At 38.3% G+C, this 21774-nt stretch overlaps 1 protein-coding gene across 2 annotated transcripts in view; it reads right to left on the bottom strand.

The window, feature by feature from the left end:
• BAZ1A (bromodomain adjacent to zinc finger domain 1A) overlaps positions 1-21774 on the bottom strand; it is a 62636-nt gene that overhangs the window by 22746 nt on the left and 18116 nt on the right. The window contains exons 4-14 of one of the 2 annotated variants that reach the window (XM_061367581.1): positions 19380-19523; positions 11646-11747; positions 10304-10391; positions 9581-9715; positions 8858-8948; positions 6622-6788; positions 5792-5887; positions 3843-3981; positions 3252-3398; positions 765-860; positions 411-635 (exon numbers count right to left, since the gene is read on the bottom strand). In XM_061367581.1, coding sequence (XP_061223565.1) covers positions 411-635; positions 765-860; positions 3252-3398; positions 3843-3981; positions 5792-5887; positions 6622-6788; positions 8858-8948; positions 9581-9715; positions 10304-10391; positions 11646-11747; positions 19380-19523 — 1430 coding nt within the window. The remainder of the gene's footprint in view (positions 1-410; positions 636-764; positions 861-3251; positions 3399-3842; positions 3982-5791; positions 5888-6621; positions 6789-8857; positions 8949-9580; positions 9716-10303; positions 10392-11645; positions 11748-19379; positions 19524-21774) is intronic. The other variant, XM_061367582.1, reaches the window with a different exon arrangement.

The raw sequence follows: 21774 nt of genomic DNA, 5'->3' as shown, positions 1-21774 counted from the left end.
ATCTTCAAAATGGACATAAGTAACAGTAGGTAGTATTTCTTTTCTCCATTTCCAAGTAACATAAAACAGACCTAAACCAGAACAGCAGTAAAAAGCAGGGGCTGAATGAAACACTCAGATGCTTTTCCCAGGGAGATCCCCTTCTGCAAGTGAAACTAACATTTTTCTAAGTGGGATTTTAAAAAGCTACTCAGAAGTAACGAGACTGCCTAGCTCTGCAATCTCTGATCTGCCTGTAGGGGTCAGAGCACAGGGGGGGGCTGTTGGTCTAGGTGACCTCCAGAGGTCCTTTCCAATCTGGATTATCCTATGATACAGTAAATGTCAACCATTAGTGATCTGAAGCAGTTACAAAACCGATCGCTTGATGAGTAATCTAATAATCTCTAACATTTATTGTCTTGCATTACCTGGCAACAAATCATACACTGAAGTACTTGAAAGTTTCTTCAAGAGACCAGGATTACTTAGTCTCAGCTCCATGCAAGCATCATCAGTAGCATCAAACCCTCCTCGTTTCTGGTAACGGTATTTTGCATTGGCTGATGTTACATCAGCGCCTGATGCTAGAATGTGAAGTCTGAGAATCTCAGAAAGAGTGCAGCTATCAAGATCCAAGTTTTTCAGATTGCAGCCTACAGTTGAGAAGAATGAACAGTTATTTTATATAGGCATTTAAATGTATATGTGTATTTTAAAATGTGCTTTAAAATACAGAGCAAATTAATAACAGCAACAAAATAAGAAGTGAAACCCACACATACCCTGATGTAACTGGGGCCATGCAGCTGCCAAAGTTGCAACTGCAGACAGTGCAGATTTTGTGGGGTCTGTATCTTCATCCAAAGCCTCTGTTAAATCTTTAAGGAAATAAACACTTTATTCCAGTGCAAATTAAGACTTGTACTGTGGTGGGGAGGAAAGCAAGCTGGTTTTTTGTAAGTTGCAGACAAAGCAGGAAGAGGGCCAAATATTTACAAAAGCATCGATGTATTCAAAACTCAATTTAACATCCAAATTAGAATTTACATGTCTTTAAATGCAACTAAAAATCCAACTAAAAGCTAAGGACATGCACCACATGCTATACACTGTTTTCGCCATGAGCTGTTAAAGCAACCACAATGCACAAAACATGCAAAATGGCAACATAAAAGGCAGCAAAACCAAATCCGTAAACACGCTTGAAAGCAAAACCAACCAACAATGCAAGAAAACCTGTATTTCATTCCCTCACATTAACCGTTATTTCCTATCATCATTCTGCTTTTTAGGAAAGGCCATCCAAACCAATCACACATTTTGATACTGGTTATCACCCTTCACTGTATACTTTTAATCTGTAACTCAGACATAGCCTTACTGTCTTGCACAAATACAATTAATAAGGCATTACAAAGAAACCATATTTCACCAAAACAAGCATCTGCACTTCATAAGGAGCATCACACATTAGCAAACTGACCAGGAAAGCAGGGCAGTGAAAGGGAGAAACAGCAAAATTCCTGTTTCTTAGACAAAAGTTTCCTTAGCACTTACAGGTATTTCTCCAGAGGGCTGGCAGATTTTTTTACAGTGTTGTATTTGGTTTCATCAATTTCACTTTATTCAAATCCAAATCATTAAGCAGTTATACAGCCACCAAGTCAGTGAAGAGCCACAAACCCAACTAAGACTACATAAAAAGCAAATCCACAGAGTCTCATACGATGACTGATGTTTGCCAACTGTCACCCAGACACTGCGAAAGCAACCTGTGCACCTCGCCTCCTGCTGTATCTGTATAACACAGTTCGAGAAAGTACTGCACACACCAAAACCTGTACAACCATGGTGTTTCCTGTTGCAGAAACACTATTGGTACAAAACTGCACTGAGCAAATATGTTGACTACTACTAGTTTGGTTATCCAGAATTATAAAGCCAAGAACATGTAATTCTTTTACAGGAAAGAAGATGTCTAAAGGTGACAAGACATGAAAGTTCCAAGGCAAGTACCAGATAAAGTGCCCTTCCCACAGCTCTGCTAAATTAGAACCAGCAGATTTTTTGCAATTGCCAGCCCCATATCATCAAATTAAAACATGAAAGTTACCATTTTTCTGATCATTCCTATGAGTAGTAAAGGATTTAAATCAACTACTCTATGATTACCTGATAATGGGATCCTTGCTTGTATTACCCAAGCATTACTCCGAGTAGTTAAAAGATACCATTTAATTGCTAAATGCAACAATAATTAACATTCAGTTTAAATTTCTTAACACCATATCAAATCTGTAACTTTCTTCAATTAAAAAGAGCCGACTCCACTGCTGAAGATACTGCCCATATTTTATACAAAGGCATTTTATAGACCAGACATAAATCTTAAGAATGAGACTATTCCTAGTTTTCAAGGAAGGAATTAAAGGAACTCTGTGTACCTCATGTATCTGTCTTACCAGGGCACCACAGGATTCAACTGACCTCAAATGGGGAGGGCTCTGATATTCCTATCTACTGCTAAAGATTAGCAGAAGGGTCAAAACTTCTGCTTTAATTAGTCAGCAAAATCTGGCAGTCCATAAACACAGGACCACATAAATTTGGAATAAAGCCTGTATTTTCTTCTCATCAGTGGTTATCATACAGTAAAAACCTCTGAAAAAGTGGGCAACTTCAGCCCAAAGGCAGAGGGACTCCAAGATCCTTCACTGGAAAAACACGGAGACAAGGTAGCATCTGGGAGTTATGGATGCATACTTTTAGTCTTGAAGGGCAATGAATATTGAGTTTTTGATTACAGTCATGCTGGGGGGGGGGGCGGTTAAGTTTTAATCCAGCTAGGTCCAGAATAATTTTTTTATTATTTTTTTTTTTAGCTAGAGACTGTTGAGAAGATTTAGGAAAACGCCTTGTTTCCTGACCCTCAGGAGAAACATCTCACAGTGCTGAAGGAAGAGGAGGAAGGTGAAGACACGTTTTCCTCACCTCCAAGACATAAGCAGTGCTGTTAAAAGCTTATTATGCTTTGCTGGATACAATCGTAGCAGCAGTAAGCTTGTTTTTTCTCTATTTCCCCCAGAACCCACCCTCCATGCCCAGTTTTAAGCTTTAATTTCAGACAACAGAGAAAAAACAAGTCCATTTACATAGAATATCCATGCATAATAAGACAAGGTTAAACAAAGGAATGCCATAAATCATGCAGTTTAAAAGTTAATTCCAGTGGAATTTCAGTTTTTCAACAGTAAAATTAAGGATCTGACCTTTGGTCTCAGCATCAGCTATTTGATCTTTGGCCACTTCCTCTTCCTCTTCGGCCATTGCCTGAAAGATGGCAGTCAGGAAGAAAAACAGCAATTCACATAGTGGGCCTTCAGTGTCATTTCCTACAAGAGCTTCCTCTAAAACTTCTGTGAATAAAGTTTAAGAAGCGTCACTTTTGCCGCAAGGTTGGAAAACAATTATGTACTGAAGAACGAAAACATTTTTTTCCTTCAGGTATAAGTTACTTTTCCATAACCTACTGCAAATATTCCTAAGGTGATCGTGTCAGAAACATGGTGTCCCACAAAAACATTATTTTCTTAATATATAACTACAAGGGTAAAGTACAAGTATCCATTTTAATAAGTAGATTAACAACTTCTATATTGAAATCTTGATTTTTATAAACATTGCAGAATTTGACCATGAAGAGAAAACTACACTGATATGCACATGAAAGCACTGACATATTAAAGCTGCAGAAGATTTTGTAGAACAGGTACTTGGGTGCACCTAAGATGTTTGGCTGTTTGGTAGGAGAACCAACACCAAAAAAATTAGGGCACCTTGCCACATAAATGACAACTTGCCTAAAGTCACTCCTTCGGGAAATTCATCTTGAAGATCAAAAAGTTCCCCAAAAGCGTACAGAAACTCCAAAACCATCAGAGCATCACCAAAGATCTCAGGAGGAAGCCTTGTCTTCACTGGCACTGGAACAGGAAGTTCCTGCAATCCAAATGGGACAACTTAATATTGTCTTTGGTTTCTGCAGAGTACACAACTGATTAAAACAAGACAGTCTACGATCCTAATAAGTGTACCTGTCAGGTTTCTTTACATTTTACTGAAAGTAGTTCTGCAAGACACAAACAGTTATTACGGTAACATCTGTGACAGTACTAACTTTAAAAACTGGCATGCATGCCACTTGGATGATAACTCAATCTTTTGGGATAAAAATTTATTCATGTTCATGAAATTGAATGACTCTGTATATTTGTTTAAAGGAGCTCAAACCCACTACAAGTTAAGAACACCGGCTGCCAACATTTTTCCTTTAAACCTGTATTATTTCACAAGAGTTTTGTATTTAAGTTTGCTGGAACTGCCCAGACAAGTAAAAATAAACATATTCTTAAAAAGGTACTCACTATTGCTTGCGAAGACAAGCAAACAAAACCCCAACATGTTCACATAAAACCACACCCATCTAGTAGTAGGATATGCAAGATCATGTCTAATGACTGTTTTAGTATTTGTTTTTTTGCATTGGTAAGGCAGTTATGATAGCTACAGACACTTTAAAGGGAGCTGATGTAACCATGTATCAAGGCTACTTAACAGAGACACCACATCCAAATTAAAGACAGAAGTTCGTGATAACAAGTCTAATTTTTCAAATTAACATCCTGATGTAAGTCTCCAAGATTTGTCTTCACTTAATGTTTCTTAGTGGACAGAGTCAAAAAATGTCAATAAAGATGGCTCCTTGCCACAAAGGTGGTAGTTCACAAACATCAATGAGAAGAATGCCACAAACCCTGTGCTTTCAGAACGCAGTAAGGCATTTCACACATTTCTGGAGAAGGGAATTTTTTGAAAAGCAGTTCTTACCTAAACTCATCTTTATTTATAGTCTTGCTAATTTTCACTGTAGTGGTATTACTTTCCCACCCCTCCTTTTTTCTTATCCAATTGAAACACAGCAGCATTGTTTTGCTCAGCTTTGTCTTGTTTCAGCAATGCTCTTCCCTTTCTTGTTTCTTCTCCCATTCTAAACACAGCCAAGAGTTTTCACTCTCATCTTCAAGGGACTACACAGCTCTCCTTGAAAATACATTCAATTTTCATATTGCTCCCATCCAGTGCTACCCTTTCAATTCAACGCTCGTCCCACTTGTCCTCCTTATACTTCTCATGTTTCCATGTGTATTCCAAATCAACCCCATTCTTATGTTTCTGACAATTTTTCCTACCTTTTCTATCCCCTGCCAAAATTAATCATAATAAAGTGTAAATAAATACATATCAGTAGACAATCTTCTATTATGTACAACCGCACAAGAATATTCTTGTTTAAAACATTATGCTCTTTGGGAAGTAAATTCTTGTTACTTTGTACGTGTTTCCAGGATCATCCAGAAAGATGCTCATTAAGCAAGGATACTGCTAGAGTATAAATCAAAAGAATGCCAGAGTCGTTCTTCCTTTTGCAGCCAAAAACTTCATTTCACTACTCCAATCTTTTCAGTAGCACAGGTCTATCTGAGGTGAACACATCGTGTATATTTACAGAAAAGTCAGGCATGCTCAAAACCCTCCACACTAAGGTCAGCGTTTTAAGAATGCATCTGTTCCACGTTAAGACTGGGAACAGCCTGTCAAGTTTTTCTGGAGGGTGAAAATGCAGATGATCCTACTAGCATCACCACTGGGAAATACTACATGACTGCAGGTGATGCACAACCTCCTGCATTTGGATCAGATCTAGATCCACCTCTGCATTTGGGAATCTACCTTGGGATTTCAGTCATACCTTAAGATCATCACACTCCATATCCTCCCGGGGCTTACTCCATTGTTTCAGATATTCCACATATTTTCTTTTTTCTTCACGCAGCTTCTCTCTTTCCTGAAATGGTGTCACAATTGTATATAAAATACGGTCAGAATGCCCTATTACAGTTTCTAGAATTGCATCACTTACTACCTCAATCAAAAAATAATATCAAATTTAAATTAAATTAATGTTGGTGGGTTTTTTGTTGTTTGGTTAGTTTTGGGCTTTGTTGGTGGGTTTTGTCTTTTTTTGTTTGTTTGTTTTGATTTTTATTTCTGGAAGCAGATGAGGAGAAAAAAAAAGATCTAATAAAAGTATTTATGCAAGCTGCCACAAAAAAAGATCACCAAAATAGGTAGTGGATGTGGCAAACTACAGTGGAATAAGTAATTTCTTCATATTCAAGGAGACAAACAGTTATTTAGCAGTTTCCATCCAAAGAGAAAACGCAACGAAAACCACAACTTTTTAACATACTGTGAATCTGATCCAGTACAGTCTTTAACATTTAAATAGAAGACAATGATCGAACCAAATACTATCATGCATTATTGACAAAAAAAACCCCACCACATTACTTCAGAAGTTCAAAGAGAACTTTTTGCGAACTAAAATTTTAATGTAGAGAATTTTATCCAGAAATATAAATCCATGTGATCTTATAACTGCCTATTCCACTAAAGTGCATTTCTCTGACTCAAAACAGTTAAAGGAAAATAACTTGAAGCAGATAGCACCTAAGAAATAAGTAAACAAAAAGCCATTGTACTGTTTCTTATGAAATATATAGACTGCAAATGCATTACTTTTTCCTTTTCTATTTTGAGTCTCTCTTTTTCTTCTTTCTTCTTCATCCTTTCTTCTTCCACAATCTTCTTTAATTCTTCTCTCTTTTTTTCCTTATCTTCTTTCTCCTTTTTCTTAGCTTCTATAGCATTTGCCTTCTCTTGTTTTAGTTTAGCTTTTTCAAAAGCTATAAAAGGGAGAAAAAAAACCAAACCAAACCAAACAAACCACAGTTATTTTTTCTTTTACAAAATGTTAATCTTATTTGTGTGCTAAATAACCTGACGTTTTTATAATTACCATATGAAGAAGATATTGTTATGAAGACTGAATTATTTCTATGCCAATCACTTGAAAGTTCTTTACAGAATCAGAATTTTGAGCCTGTTACACGTTTTATAAGGTTGTCATCACTGTAATAAAGTCAAATTTCTGTTTTATGAGTATACAGAAGTTTACTACTTGTTTATTGGTTTCTATCAAGTGACATATAAAGATAAGAACTGATTCCAACCACATATAATTACAGCAATATATTTCATATTTAGTAATGACTACTTAATAAAAGCATGTCAAAACTAGGTATTGCATAAGCCCATGAAATACCTGCAATAGTAGAAACCTTTAAATAAGTGATCTTTAAATATTTAATTATTGCTGAATTGCTCAAAAATCAGTATGTTTGAACCTACTTAGTATTTCAGTGGGGTTTGTGTTAAGTTTCACTTTTTACACAGTTTAACTGGAACTCTAATTAGTAATAGATGTTACTGCCTGAGGAAACCCCGATTTCTTTGTAGATGTCTGCAGAAGAACAGCAGGATACAAATTTCCACTTTCTGTGGACAGACAATGTCAACCCACTGACAGGCTAACAAACAAAAGGGGGTCAGGGAGCTTAACATTTTAAATGAATAAACAAGAAAGAAGTGAAGAAAATAAAAAAAAACAAACTTAAACCTTGCTTCCTATTACCAAGTGGATAGCACTCCAAAAGGATTTTGATTACATTTTCCTGTAAAATTCTGAAAATGGACTAGATTGATTTTACAGATAGCTACTACACACGCCAGCAATGTCTTTCGCTCAGCAAACTGGGTTTTCAGGTACAACAGCACAACAGAAAGATAAAATTAAGCCAGAACTTCTTAACCTGCTTTCTAGAAGCTGGTGTTAACAACACACAAGAAAAGAAGCACCTTTGATATTGATCAGCTATTACCTTGTTCTGCGTTCTTTCCAGCACATAAACAAATAGATGCTAGTTGTACAAAACAGTGGACACACAAGTTTAGTGAAGCCCGTTAAGCCTCGTGTCCCAGTCTCCTATGAGGAAAACAGCCCTGAGCAGCCCCAAACAACTTTGCATTTATTTAAGCAGAGCTGGACCAGATCATTTCCAGGTGTCCCTGCCATCCTAAAGCATTCTATGATAATGGAAATGAGAGGTAAAAACCAGAAGTTCTGAAGTATTTCTACAGATGAAAGCCTTTCCTTAGGAAGGACATCAGTGCTTAAAATCCAGAAGAATATTTCCTTTTCTGAGCTTTATCTCCTCAAGATGCACCACTTTACCTACTTACACCCATACAAAAGACATGTGGGTGGCCTTATTTCATTTGAAATCAAGTTTAAATAGATCTGAAACAGGTCAAAACCAAGCTAAAATAATTCAGTCCATCCAAAATAAATGCATCATAAGGGATTTGTGCTCTTTTAATTATGAAAAAAAAAAGAAAACACATTCTAAGTAATCTTGGAGAACACTTAGACATACCTTAAATATCTACACAGAGACATCTTCAGAAAAACTCAATGATTCCCTTAAGGATCATTATAGTTTTAGGAAGAACTGCAGGTTTTTTAAATTCTGAGGCAGGTTTTCCATTTACGTATTTTCCTCATACAACAGACTGTGTTAAATGTTCGTGTTTTGATATAAATGATTTCACAATCCAAACTTATGCAAAAATTTATGTTGCTCTTTACCTGAGATAGAAAGCAACACAGCTGCACCGCAAGCTTCCTACATTTCCACAGTTCAGTAAAATAAATACAACAACCAAACAACACACACTAATTCAGGAAATAACCATTCTAAACACCAAAAAGAGCACTTTGCAATAGCGCTGTGGCAGTGCACTCTTCTTATATTTTGCCTTTGAAAAGTACAACCTCAAAAATATTCTAATTATGGCCTCCTTGCAGACCTGTAAAAACTGGCTCTCCTAGTCATAAGACTAAACCTCAACTTACCCATGGCTTGCATATCTTCTTTTTGCTTCTGGAACCTTGGCTTTTTAGCTTTGCTTCCTTGGGGATTTCGTTTAGCCACAATCTTGTCCTCCTAATAGAGAATTCGGAGGGGAAGTGGAAAAAAAAAAAACAAAAAAGAGCATAATATCTACAGCGAAAGGACCAACAACAGATACTCCAATTTTTTTCTAACAGTTCTCTAAAGAATAAAAGCAGGTTCTAGGAGTTTCCCACCGAGTCCTCAGAGATTTTGATTAATAGTTCGGGGGAGCAGTGACACACAACCTTATTCTTCCAGCTTTCTGTTCAAATAGCTCAGTGCACTAAGCTTTGCTGAGTTTAAAGAAAGGCAAGACACATAACTGCAGCTGAGGGCAAGTGACATAGCAGTAAAAATTAAAGTTTCTTAGCAAATTCCAGAAGGTACAAGTACTCTACACATCTTCACAACACACTGAAAAACTAGTTTCTTGTTGGGATCACAGAAATAAGATAGATAAAATTAAGAAGATACATACCAATTATGGTCCCTTCTACCAGCTTAACTATAAAGCAATCTACTTTAATAGCAATTATGTAATATATCCCAATTCATCTTGGAAAAAAGGAAAAAAAAGATTGACAACCTTATATTCCGACTGTTATGAAAGTTCAGAAAAAGCAGAGGAACTTACAGACTATGCTGATATGTCTTCAAATAGAATTAAAATTGTTATTACTTACAAGACTACTGGCTGCCCTCTTTGGAGGTCTCCCTCGCCGTTTACTTGCAGGACTGAAGATAAATGTGGGTGGGTCATCAGGAAATAAGTAGGAGAAATTTTGTTCTGCTAGATTATATTTTGCAATTGATGTTGCCTTAATAGGAAAGATGAAAACAGATATTCATTGTGAAATTTTTACCTGTTCATAGACTTAAGCTAATTAATGAATCATTAGTTCACAAAAGATGACTGTAAAAGCCCATTCCAGCCACCAGAACTCTTCAGTACTTTCGACTCACTGAAGAAATGGAAACTGAATTCTACCTACAGTAAACAGTACAACAGGATAGTACCAGCGTACTGTACCAAAACAGAAATAGTTAATTTTTATTTGACTTAGAAATACCAGCTTCATACCTTGAAGAATGAAAACAACTCATGTGCTAGACTAAGCAAAAACATATGATGTTTTAATAAGCAACATTTTTCTAGATAAACGCTTCCATTTTTATTTTGGGGACTTTTCTAAATTGGTAGCTAAAGAATAAATTAGAGGACAGAGAACTCTGCTTCATGTACAGAAAAACTACCATCCTGTTTACAAGTAAAAGTTAACAAAAACCTGGTTTTAGAGGTTTACAGAGTTCGGTATTCATCCTTTTATTCTGGAGAAGTAAAATATTAACTCATTATATTATGCTTACAGAAAGCTCTATCCCACAGATTATTCCTTCTTATTTACCTTAGTTTTAATGACTCCATCATGTGGTTCACAGTGTTGTTTCAGAAAAAGTTTAAGTCTATCACGAGAAAAGAGATGTTTCCTCCGGCTGTATTAGGAAAGAAAGGTTAGCATTATCAACTACATCTTTAATTATCGTTTAAGTACAGCTGACAACATGTGCAAGAACACATGTAACATCAGGATTGACCTTTTTTCCCTCATTTTCCTATTTATAAATTACACTCTTACCATTGTAACAAATAGCCATTCTTTGCAACCCCAATTCAATTAAAAATTTCCTTATGAATAAAATAAAACCCAAGTAATACTTAAACAATTGGTTTACACATCTGTAATTTTGGTTTGGAAGATCCGGTATGTCCTCTTGTATACAAAGATACAGACCAACTCCACAGCCTGTTCATCTCTGCTAGGTCTTCCAAACATTCTTTTGTATCACAATAGGTTTTAAAATCCCCAAATAAAAAACTGAAGTCCAACTGCTTCAGAAGACAAGGAAAACAAACAAGCAAACAAGAACAGCAGGAAAGAAGAATTCACATCTCTCAAAGGGAGAAATAAGGCACGGACATTTCAGGCCACCAAGTGAGAGGGATGAATTCATACACTACTTTATCAGGCTGTGGCACTCCTCTCACTCCAGGACAGTACGTGCTCTAAATGCTTCCTGGCATCCCAGGGAACCTGCACTACTTCCTGAGCAGGAGAAAATTAACTACACAGGAGTAGATAATGAAAGAAATTCATCTCTATTCATGCTGGAACTAAAAGACATGAAATCACTTAAGGGGTTTGGTTTTTTTTTCCAAAGTATCCTGTTTATAAAGTTTCGATACACAAGCTACTCTTAAAAACAGTTTTAACTAAGTTCAAGACACAACCGTTACTTAAGCAGCAAAACCTCTTAGCAGCTTCTACTTTAAAGCAGCAAAGCAGTCCGATTGTGTCTGCTCTAACATTTCTAAACCAGTAATGCTATCAGACAGAGCAAGCTCCCAATGCCATTAGTTCATCAATATTAGAGAAAAGGGTTCTCAAACTTTTTTCCATCTATTACCATCAGACACAGCAGTAAGTATACGTATCAGCAGCAAAACCAGCTCTCTTCCATTTGCCAACAGAAGCAGAGAGTTGTAAAGAACGGGTATCTGTGTTAACATTAGTAAAGTTTAGAACCCTTGCTACAGAAAGCCTGTGAAACACAGTATTTTGTTGCAGTGCCTCTAATTAATAGCTCTAACATACTATTTTAAAATGCCATGTCATATCAAAAACAACTTACAGTGACTTAACTCACAGTTATAAAGTACAATTTTAACGTTCACATAGTAATTTTTACCTTAGTTGAGATGCTTTAACGATAACAGTTTCATATAAATCTTTTTTAATAGGTTGGACTTTGTATTTAAACAAAGAAGGATCAGTTATGGCTTTCTTCTCCCTAAATAAATAAATAAATAAATAAGTTAACTACATTGACAAAACACCAGTCTTACATTGTACACATTTAATATTTTTATTTGCAGACACAATGGAACTCCTCAAAATACCCAGCCATATTTAATACAGGCTTTAACTTCCACTGGTACCAAGGAAGACCTATTTACTTCTGCCAACTTTCCTGCCACTACATTTAGATCTGCATCATAGGCAGTTCCTGCAAAGAACAGCAAAAGGGATAGAGGATGGTTTTTTTTTAGCGGGAAGATGGGAGATAAGAAGGGAGGGGAGAACAAAGAGGGAGATGAACCATGAATACGCCCCTATCTGTTAGAAAATCATCTTCTTAATACTCTCAGTACTCATGATGGCAACAGAAAGGCAGGAAAATGGAGAAAGAGATGATGAGAGACAGAGTTAAATACAGTGAGTAAAAATAGCAGCCACAGACCTGTGGATCACATATCAAATGAATGAAAAACAGACAGCACATTTTTCTGAAATACCGATTTAGAAAAGACACCCTCACCAACATCATTCTGAAAATCACAGGGATCACAAAGCAATAAATTTATGCTTTAAAATAAATGCTTATCAAGTTAAATATTTTTTTCCCCAAAGCATACTTCCCTTTTACAGCTATCAGCCACACAGAACTAGATTTTTTTTCTCCCTCATGAAAAATATTTCTTCAGTTTTAACATAAGAGTAACTGTTTTCCTACACCTCTTCCTAGCAGAATAACCACCCAAGTCTCATGTGCTACCAAAACAGAATTCACTCCTTTAAAAAACAGAGGTTTTTGCCATAGACAATATACTCTAAACAGTGTGATACATTTATGGACAAGCTTCATGAACAGAGCTGAACTACTGAGATTTTCTTTAAATAATGCTACGTTTTGCTGTTAAATAGCACTAACATCACTGAATGGTAATTTTTTTTATCAGAAGTCATATTGCTTTATCAGGAAGAATTCAACTGTCATCTCGTTTCATCAGTAAGGGACAATGAAAAAGTTATGTGGATGAACCAGGAGATTTACAGCTACGCATTTCATCATCAACAGTCCTTGTGGCATTTACAAAATGCCCGAAGGTGCAGTCTACGACAAAACAAAATACACCAATGTACCATTTGTTATTCTTTACCCCTATTAAGAACACACAAAATGCAGCAAACTGTACTTTGCAAGGTTGTTGAACATGCAATTTGCTTCAATTCTTAGTTTTTCCCCACTAACTCTGTGAAATAGAAGTAAAAAAAATTGCAACATTCAGTTGCCTAATAACAAACATATTAATTCATATAAATGAAATGTAAAAGAAACAGTACTTATTCACAGTTAGTGTCATTTTAGATTAGAATAATTTGCAGATTTATGGATAAAAATAGTTTACAATGATTAAATGATCAACACAGTTAAAAACAAAGGAAAGGACAGAAGATTCAGATTTGGAAACCACAACACATCTACTGGACCTATAGATCAGCACTGTGATATACCCTATTTGCTTTGCATAATGCTATCCAACTTAAAGTCCCAGGCTGAGTCACTCTGACCAACTCCAATTTAAGAAAAATAATAAAACCCCCTAAACCAGTGAGTCATATTAGCAAGAGAGATAAGTTGCATGAAGTAAGTATACCTACTGGTAAGGTTTTAACATCTCTGCCTATAATTTTACATTTGTTAAATGAGGCTTCATATTTTGCTCATACTGTGACTTGGTCTTCCATGATCAGGATAGGAAAGCTAAAGCAACGAAGGTTGATTCTTTAGGAACTTCTGGATAGTATCAAATACTAACTTGTTCCCTCACCATTCACACCTGCATCTCCAGCCCTTTGGTCTAATAAGTTAAAGAAAGGCCTAAATAGATAATGTTCAGGTACAAAATAAAAAGCATCAGAGCACCAATGCAATATCAAAGGTGTATCAGTTGATTTATACATTTTTAATAGATTTTAAGCTCCAATACTATCTGTAGTCAAAAGCAGGGCTCAAAGAATAATAAAATGGTTAACTCTTATATCATTAACCTTTATTTTCTAGTTTGAGTAAATCTTTCTGTCACCTTTAGTGGATCACATATAATAGCCCCAACCTAATTTCCAAACACACTTAGTTTTTTCTGCTTAGTTTCTGAGTTTCCAATGATTATCCTAAGAAATAAACATATTTCCAAAATCCTTCTCTACAGACCCAAACTTAAAGTCAAAATTTTGCCTAGTGCAGAGAGAAAGAAAAAGATCATTCAGTACCTATAGAAAGCTTTAAAAATTATGTATCTAGTCACTTCAGCATAAAAGCCATCACATTCTGTTTTGCTATATTTTACTTTATAAAGCATTACATAAACCACTTAAGAGTGCTGTGGTTTAAGCCCAGCCAGTAACTCAGAACCACGCAGCCGCTTGCTCACTCCTCCCCTTTCCCTCCCCCCCCAGCTCCCAGCAGCACAGGGAGGAGAATTGAAAGAATGTAAATCTCACAGGTTGAGATAAAAACAGTCCAGTAAGGTGCAATACAAAACTACTACTACTACCACTAACAATAATAACAATAAGGGAAATAATAAGAGAATATAAAACTAAAAAGAAAATAAAAACAATAAATGCAGGTGATGCACAATACAACTGCTCACCACCAAACCGGACCCTGAACAGTGATCTGGGCCTTGCAGGTTAACTTCCCCCAGTTTATATACTGGGCATGATCTGCTGTGGCATGGAATACCCCTTTGGTTAGTTTGGGTCAGGTGTCCTCTCTCTGCTCCCTCTCAGCTTCTTGTGCCCCTGGTAGAGTATGAGACTGAAAAGTCCTTGATCAGGGTAAGCACTGCTTAACAACAACTAAAACATCAGTGTTTCAGTGTTGTTCTCAGACTAAAGTCGAAAACACTGCACTGCACTAAGAAGGAGAAAAATGACTGTTACAGCTGAACCCAGGACAGTATCCACCCCTTATTTCATACCATTCACGTCATGCTCAGATCCCACCTATTTCAATATACCACTGCTTTTTGTCTCTTGATATACACATAGATACACACACACAAAGAGACAGATATTCTATGATTCATTAGTCCGTGGACCATCCCTACAAAGCTCACCGAGTTCATTCAGTTCATGTCAGGCTTCATGTGCTGTAACAGTCTTTCAGGGCAGGAGAGACGGTGTGTAGTGTTGGACTGTTGCCTGCTGACAACACTGCTGAACTTGCCTGGTTTCAAAGTTTATTCTTTGTTGGGGTTATGATCAAAGGGAAATCAGGGCCAGTCAGTGGTGACCTGAGGACAGTTCTGCTGATGATGATGGCTTTTCCCATGATTTTATTCTCTGCTGATAATCATGACAGCACGCATCTTCCTTTCAAAGCCCAGAGTGACAGAGATGGGCATCTAACTGATGGGCTATAGAAGTGTTATATAGCAGGCAACAGCATATAATTGAGTTCACTGGCTGTTTTCCCTGAAAATTAAATCCCCTTGCGGTACACATCAGACTTCTCCATCTTCCTGCATTACCTACCAAGTATATCTGGGTCCCTCAGCAAAGCAATCCCACGAGGGGATTTGCCTTTACCTGAAGCAGGAATAACCCAGACTGTCTTCCCCAGCAAATTCCTTATGTGCACCACAGGAACTTTGTCCCTGTCTACAGTATGTAAAAGTTCTGACCGGGCTGGGCCAGCCCAGTTGGCAGATCCCCTCCTGTTGACCAACCAGGTGGCGTTTGGTAAATGTGTATCCCAATGTTTGAAAGTCTCACCACCCATTGCTCTCAGTGTAGTTTTTAACAGCCCATTTCAATTTTCCCAGAGGCTGGTGCATGGTAGGGGATGTGATATACCCACTCAATGCCATGCTCTTTGGCCCAAGTGTCTATAAGGTTATTCCAGAAATGAGTTGCACTGTCTGACTCAATTCTCTCTGGGGTGCCGTGTCACCACAAAATCTGTTTCTCAAGGCCCAGGATAGTGTTCTGGGCAGTGGCGTGGGGCACAGGGTATGTTTCCAGCCATCCGGTGGTTGCTTCCACCATGGTAAGCACATGGCGCTTGCCTTGGCAGGTTGGTGGCAGTGTGATATAATCAATATGACAGGTCTCCCCAAGTTTGTACTTCAGCCATCGCCCTCCATACCAGAGAGGCTCTAACAGTTTGGCTTACTTAACTGCAGCACGTTTCACATTCATGAATAACCTGGGCAATAGTGTCCATTGTTAAGTCCACCCCTCGATCATGAGCCCGTCTGTATGTTGCATCTCTGCCTGGATGGCCTGAAGCGTCATGACCCACCAGGCCAAAAATAATTCACCTTTATGTTGCCAATTGCTCTGCTTCCATTGCTGCAACCACCACTCCAGGGCATTTTCACAATCCATGAGTCAGTATAAAGTACTGGCCACTCTTCTCATTCAGCAGCGTCCAGGGCCAGCTGGATGGCTTTCACCTCAGCAAACTGACTTAATTCACCCTCTCCTTCAGCAGTTTCTGCAGCTTGTCGTCAAGGACTCCATACAGCTAGCTGCCTTCCGTATCTGATGCTTTCCCACGATATGGCAGTAGCCATCAGTAAACAAGGCATACTACTTTTTGGTTTCTGAGTTTATTATATGGTGGAGCCTCTTCAGCACGCATCACCTCCTCCTCTGGTGACATTCCAAAATCTTTGCCTTCTGACCAGTCCATGATGACTTCCAGAATTCCTGGATGACTGACTGGGATTTCCTCTTCCAGCTCACTGTGTAATTAGTGCAGCCCACTTACTCCACGCAGCATTGGCTGCACAATGTGTAGAGGAGACCCCGCCTTTGAACATCCAGCCCAGTACAGGCAACCGGGGTGCCAGGAGGAGCTGTGCTTCAGTGCCAATCACTTCTGAAGCAGCTCAAACCTCTTCATAGGCTGCCAGTATCTCTTTTTCAGTTGGGGTATAGCTGGCCTTGAATCCTCTGTATCCCTGACTCCAAAAGCCGAGGGGTCAACCTCAAGTCTCCCCTGGAGCTTCCTTACAGAGGCTCCAGGTAGGACCATTCTCCCCAGCTGCGGTATAGAGTACATTTTCACAACTGGCCAGGTCTGGACTGGTCCAAGAGCTACTGCATGAACTCTCTCTCATTTAATTTGGTCAAAGGGTTGTTGCTCAGGGCCCCATTTGAAATCATTCGTCTTCTGGGTCATGTGACAGTGGGGTCTTACAATCAGATTGCAGTTTGGGATGTGTTGGGATGTGGAGTTCTCCAGAACTCCACAACACCTAAGAAAGCTTGTGTTTCTTTATTATTAGTTGATGGAGACACTGTTTTTATCTCAACCATTCATGCCTCACATTGGGTGCCACAAAGGACTGCTGTGGTTTAAGCCCAGCCGGTAACTCAGAACCACTCAGCCACTCGCTCGCTCCCTCCCTTCCTCCCTGAACCCAGGACACTGTGGTCTTAAGGTAGCTTTACCAAGAAATGTCTGAGTCCTTGTTCTTCTGAGTTACTCATGTCCAGGACATGACTATCTGGCCTGAATCCTGATGGAACTATAATACGTATATAACTGAGTCCTGCTGGAATATGATACCTATATATCTTGCTTTTACTGCAGAATACAATAAGAACAGGTCAGCAGGAACACTAGTACTGAACACATGGCTATTTGTGCCCCACACAGACAAGAGTAGGGTCAGAGAAAGGCTGGAATCTCTAATAACATCTACTTTCAGTTAAGATTCTCAAGCTTTACAGACTCTTTAGGAAAAAATATTTGCAGATGGCCCATCAATCTGTGCTGTGCTCCCCTCCCCCCCTCTCACAAACACACTGGGCATCTGCTGTACCATTGTTTAACAGCACTGCAGCTTTGCACGAAGGCTGGGTCTCAAAACCTGGAAATTTGTGTGCAGATGGAGGCAAAACTGTGGTTCTGCACATATCAGCTTAATACTGGTCACAAGGCAAGTAACATCCATACTCTTCACAGTTTCTCCATAAGCAGTAAAATACAGACCCTGAAGAATTAGGGCTGCAAAACCATGTAATTGAATTCGGTGGGATTTCTTATTGTTACAAATAAGGGTATAAAGAACCATAAATGCCAATATACAAAACCTAACAACAATGCTCTACCTTTAGATAGGCTGTACAGGTACAACAAATACTTTCAAAGTTTGCATATACCTAGAATATATCCAGAAACTAATTTAACTGTTAATACACTCTTGATCTGTTAAAGACTCACTTAAGTGAGAAGTTTGTAAGAGGACTGCAATTTAAGTCTGTAGCATAAATGTCAGTTATGTATGCCATAAAACAGTGCTTCAGAATTTTGTCTATTCTCACCAGACTTCCCTAAAAAATGACCTTCCCTCCTGTCTCTGCATTGTCAAAATAAATAATCAGCTGGGGAGAACCACAGAGTGCAAGATTCAGTCTTACTACCAGCTCTGTATGCATGGAACTCACAGCAACATAAAGGGATCAATCCCACAGTCAGCTCTGTGCACGCTTGCGTAATTCCAAGAATAACCTCCTTTCAAATGCCACATGCCTTGTGGAACACAGAAAATGCATTTATTTTCTCAAAGACGTAGGACGTCTTCATGAACAAGTTGGACACTGCCTTCAAGAGACAGTAGAGGATTTTTCAGGTTATTTATCCCATGTTACTTTCTTAGCCAAGCCAGAAGCTCCACCCTGCTTATTCAAGGCATGTCAGGACATGGAAGTCCTCTTGCACCCAACGAGAATAACTTCTGCATCCACATGACATCGCAAAGTCATGTAACAGTTCATGTAAAGCCTGTATGTTTCTTGATACAAAATTGGGGCCCACTCAAAAACCTCCTCTTTCATCAACGTTGTGTTTGTGAAGCACAGAAACCTTTCCTCTTGTTATACTGCTAGGATAAGCTGCATATATAAACTCAATTATTGGTCAGTAAAGGGATACTCCAAATGAAACATCACAATTGAAGCCAAAAAGCTTATTCAATGTTATTAAGCTACTCCAGCCTACAGGCAACTCCTTAAGATGAAACATACACTGCTGTTTTGCTGCACCTAAAATCATAATTCATTAAACACAATGGTATATGTTTATATGGACACATGCACAATGAAGAAAGCTTTGTACATTTTGATATTTTCTACACAAACACATTAAGTCTCTGGAAGGACTTTGCAGAGATTTTCAGTAAGAGCACATCCTCTTACTGTAAAGCAATCTCAACTCAGCCCTACGACGGAGGTCAAGTAATACATCATGCTAAGTCATACCAGACTGCAGAAATGCAGAACACAACTGCATTTTCCAGGCTACAAAAGGACAGGTTCTGCAGCACAGAGAAGACTAGGCGTACATGGCCCTTCCACCATCTCTCAACAGAAACACTATCATTGTCATTCCAAATAAATTAAACTGACTATTATGTAGGTACTCCATTTCTCATAACACACAGTTCTCTGGTGGATTACGCACAGCACAACTGGCACCTGTGAATGTTCAGCTTGTCACCTTCAGCTGAACACTCGTGATCCATACAGATCAAGTAACCTGTTTCAGTGAGACCCTGCCACATCTGCTTTAGTCTCATTTCCACCCAGCCCACATGCTTTGCACTGTCAAAATATCATTTACCCATTTTGTGCAGAGCTATTGTGCGTTTCTGAGTCGTCACTGTCACTGATGACAATTGTGTCTCCGTCAGTGCTGCTGGCGTGGCCATTTGCCATTCCGTTGTGATGGGCTGGAGCTATGACTTCCAAAATCTTACACTGCAACCTGAAATAAAACCCAGACATTTATTACTATCAAAGTCTTTCACTAGTGAAAGGAGTCTAAAGTTATAAATATACTCTTTAAATTACATCTACAACTGAACATTGTATTGTCTACTAAATAAATCCTTAAGAGCCTTGCATCGAAATGCCAGGTAAAATATTAATTTGATGAGTTTCATCTAACAGATGAACAATTTCATCTGCTTTCACAGCTATCAGCTTAACTAGCCAAGACAAGAAATCAAGTCACTGGTAGAATAATTTATGGTTGTATTTTTTTTTTCCAGTTCTCACTTAAGCAAACTAAAAAGTTAACTTGATGTGTTTCTTTAAAACTAGACACCAAATCTTTAAATTTATTTTGATAGCAGACTAAGAAAGCAAAAGATTTTCAGATCCCAACATATTTCTACTTGTAAGAGATCATCTTCTACTGCTGTTGATGACCTAAATAAACAAGGCTGAAATGATCATTATGCATCTAATCTTAATAATGGCCCATTTATCTGCTGACACATATTAAGGCTCCATCTGGCATGCACACAATTGACAAAACAAGTCTATCCCTTCGCCATCCTGAATGCTAGTTAGAAAAGGCAGAATTAACTACATATTAAAAAGTATAATTAATCGACACTTCATGCTGGATAACTGTATTATAGCTGGTTCCTGAACACTAACTTTCACCCCATTCTGGAATTCCAGGGTACATATTTTTTAGTTTAATCTCCTAAAGCCTTGTCTGCCTCATGAAAACTATTACAGTCAATGGATGCTGTCACACACAAAGAATGGGGGGAGAAAAAACCACAGTGATTCTCTTCTCTGAGCATCAAGCACTGCCAATAGAAATGAAGAAAATGGAGAATACATGAAGCACAGGGCTTTGAATTAGTGTGGCACCATGCCCAAATCAGAAACAAACAGAAAAAAATACCAACAAATCTATGGCAGGCAAACTCTAAGTGTTCTTCCATCCAAACACTGCCAAAAAGGAAACAAGGTCAAAATATTTCTTAGACACCTCTTTCTGTAAGCAGACAGTACCATCCAAAACCTGCAGATATTGAGGGGGTGAGAGAGGGGGAAGGAGGAAATGAAGGGGAGCATAGGGAGAAAAAAATGAAAACATTAAAATATCCTGTGTCATGTTCAGTTGTGAACTTAGCTAGGAGCAGTAACACAGTTAAGTGTACATAGCTGTCCTCCCCAAGCCTCTCTCCAACAGAAACAGAGCTCCAGAATGCTCCAATGGGGTATGCTATTTAGAAAAATAAAAAAAAAAAATTAAAATCCCAAAACAACTATTAATATCCTTATGTATTTCTAAAGACAACAATACAACCATGGGGCCACCAGAGCTGCCTGCACACAGAAGGCAGCCCAAACCCACTGGCCTCAATGACCACAGGCACACTGCCAGTCCAATGCAGCCAGTTTCCAAAGCTGGTCTGGAAGGCACATTTTCCTGGTGAATGGAGCCCAAACTAATTAACCGTGCAAAAATAAATAGGCTTTATGAACAGAACCAAGAGCACCCAAGTATGTAATGGAGACAGAGCCTCATGGATGTTCACAACATCAGGCCAAGTCCAACAGGACTTATTAAGGTCTGGCCCAGCACCAGACTTTGCCTGAGTCCTAAGAGAAAAGCCTATCATTAAAGTATCTCGGTTCTCAATATTGAGAACATCACAGCTTCCCTTTCATATTAAATAATACGGAGCTGACTGCATGGCAGAATGTGTATCATTAGGCTGGCTTTTTAAAATCCAACAAAGATCACCTGCTAAAAAAACCACTTCTTAGTAGAATTGGTTTTGTTCCATATTATAAGGTACGTTTCTTAGAAGTTCAATTCAACTGTAATAACACTTTAAAATTAATTTCTAATGGAAAGTAATCAAAAGTACCAGTGCTTAAGGCTACAGACACTTCTTCAATTTCATTCACTACTAGAAGACCACTAGAGGGAGCGCATACACGCTCAATTCGCAATCCCAGTAAAACAGCCGCATGAAGGCTAAATCGGAACCTATGCTACCCAATGCCATGAAAGGACAAAGAGGCTGAAACACACACGCGAATCAATCCTCCTGGACAAAAATATTTGAATATTTAGCCACCAAGTGTTTTTCCAAAGCTTAATTTCCCTGCTTATCCATTGGACAGCCCTGTAATTTACAGGGTATCCCATCTCCTTCTGTGAGAACTTAACTATTCTATACACTTGATTCAGTAAGCAGCAAAAT

Source organism: Neopsephotus bourkii, unplaced genomic scaffold (assembly GCF_033783945.1).
Source record: "Neopsephotus bourkii isolate Nb327-2 ecotype Australia unplaced genomic scaffold, CSIRO-AGI_Nbou_v1 NB_1388, whole genome shotgun sequence".
In the NCBI taxonomy this organism is placed as follows: Eukaryota; Metazoa; Chordata; class Aves; order Psittaciformes; family Psittacidae; genus Neopsephotus; species Neopsephotus bourkii.
This window is presented reverse-complemented; position numbering and strand designations above follow the sequence as displayed.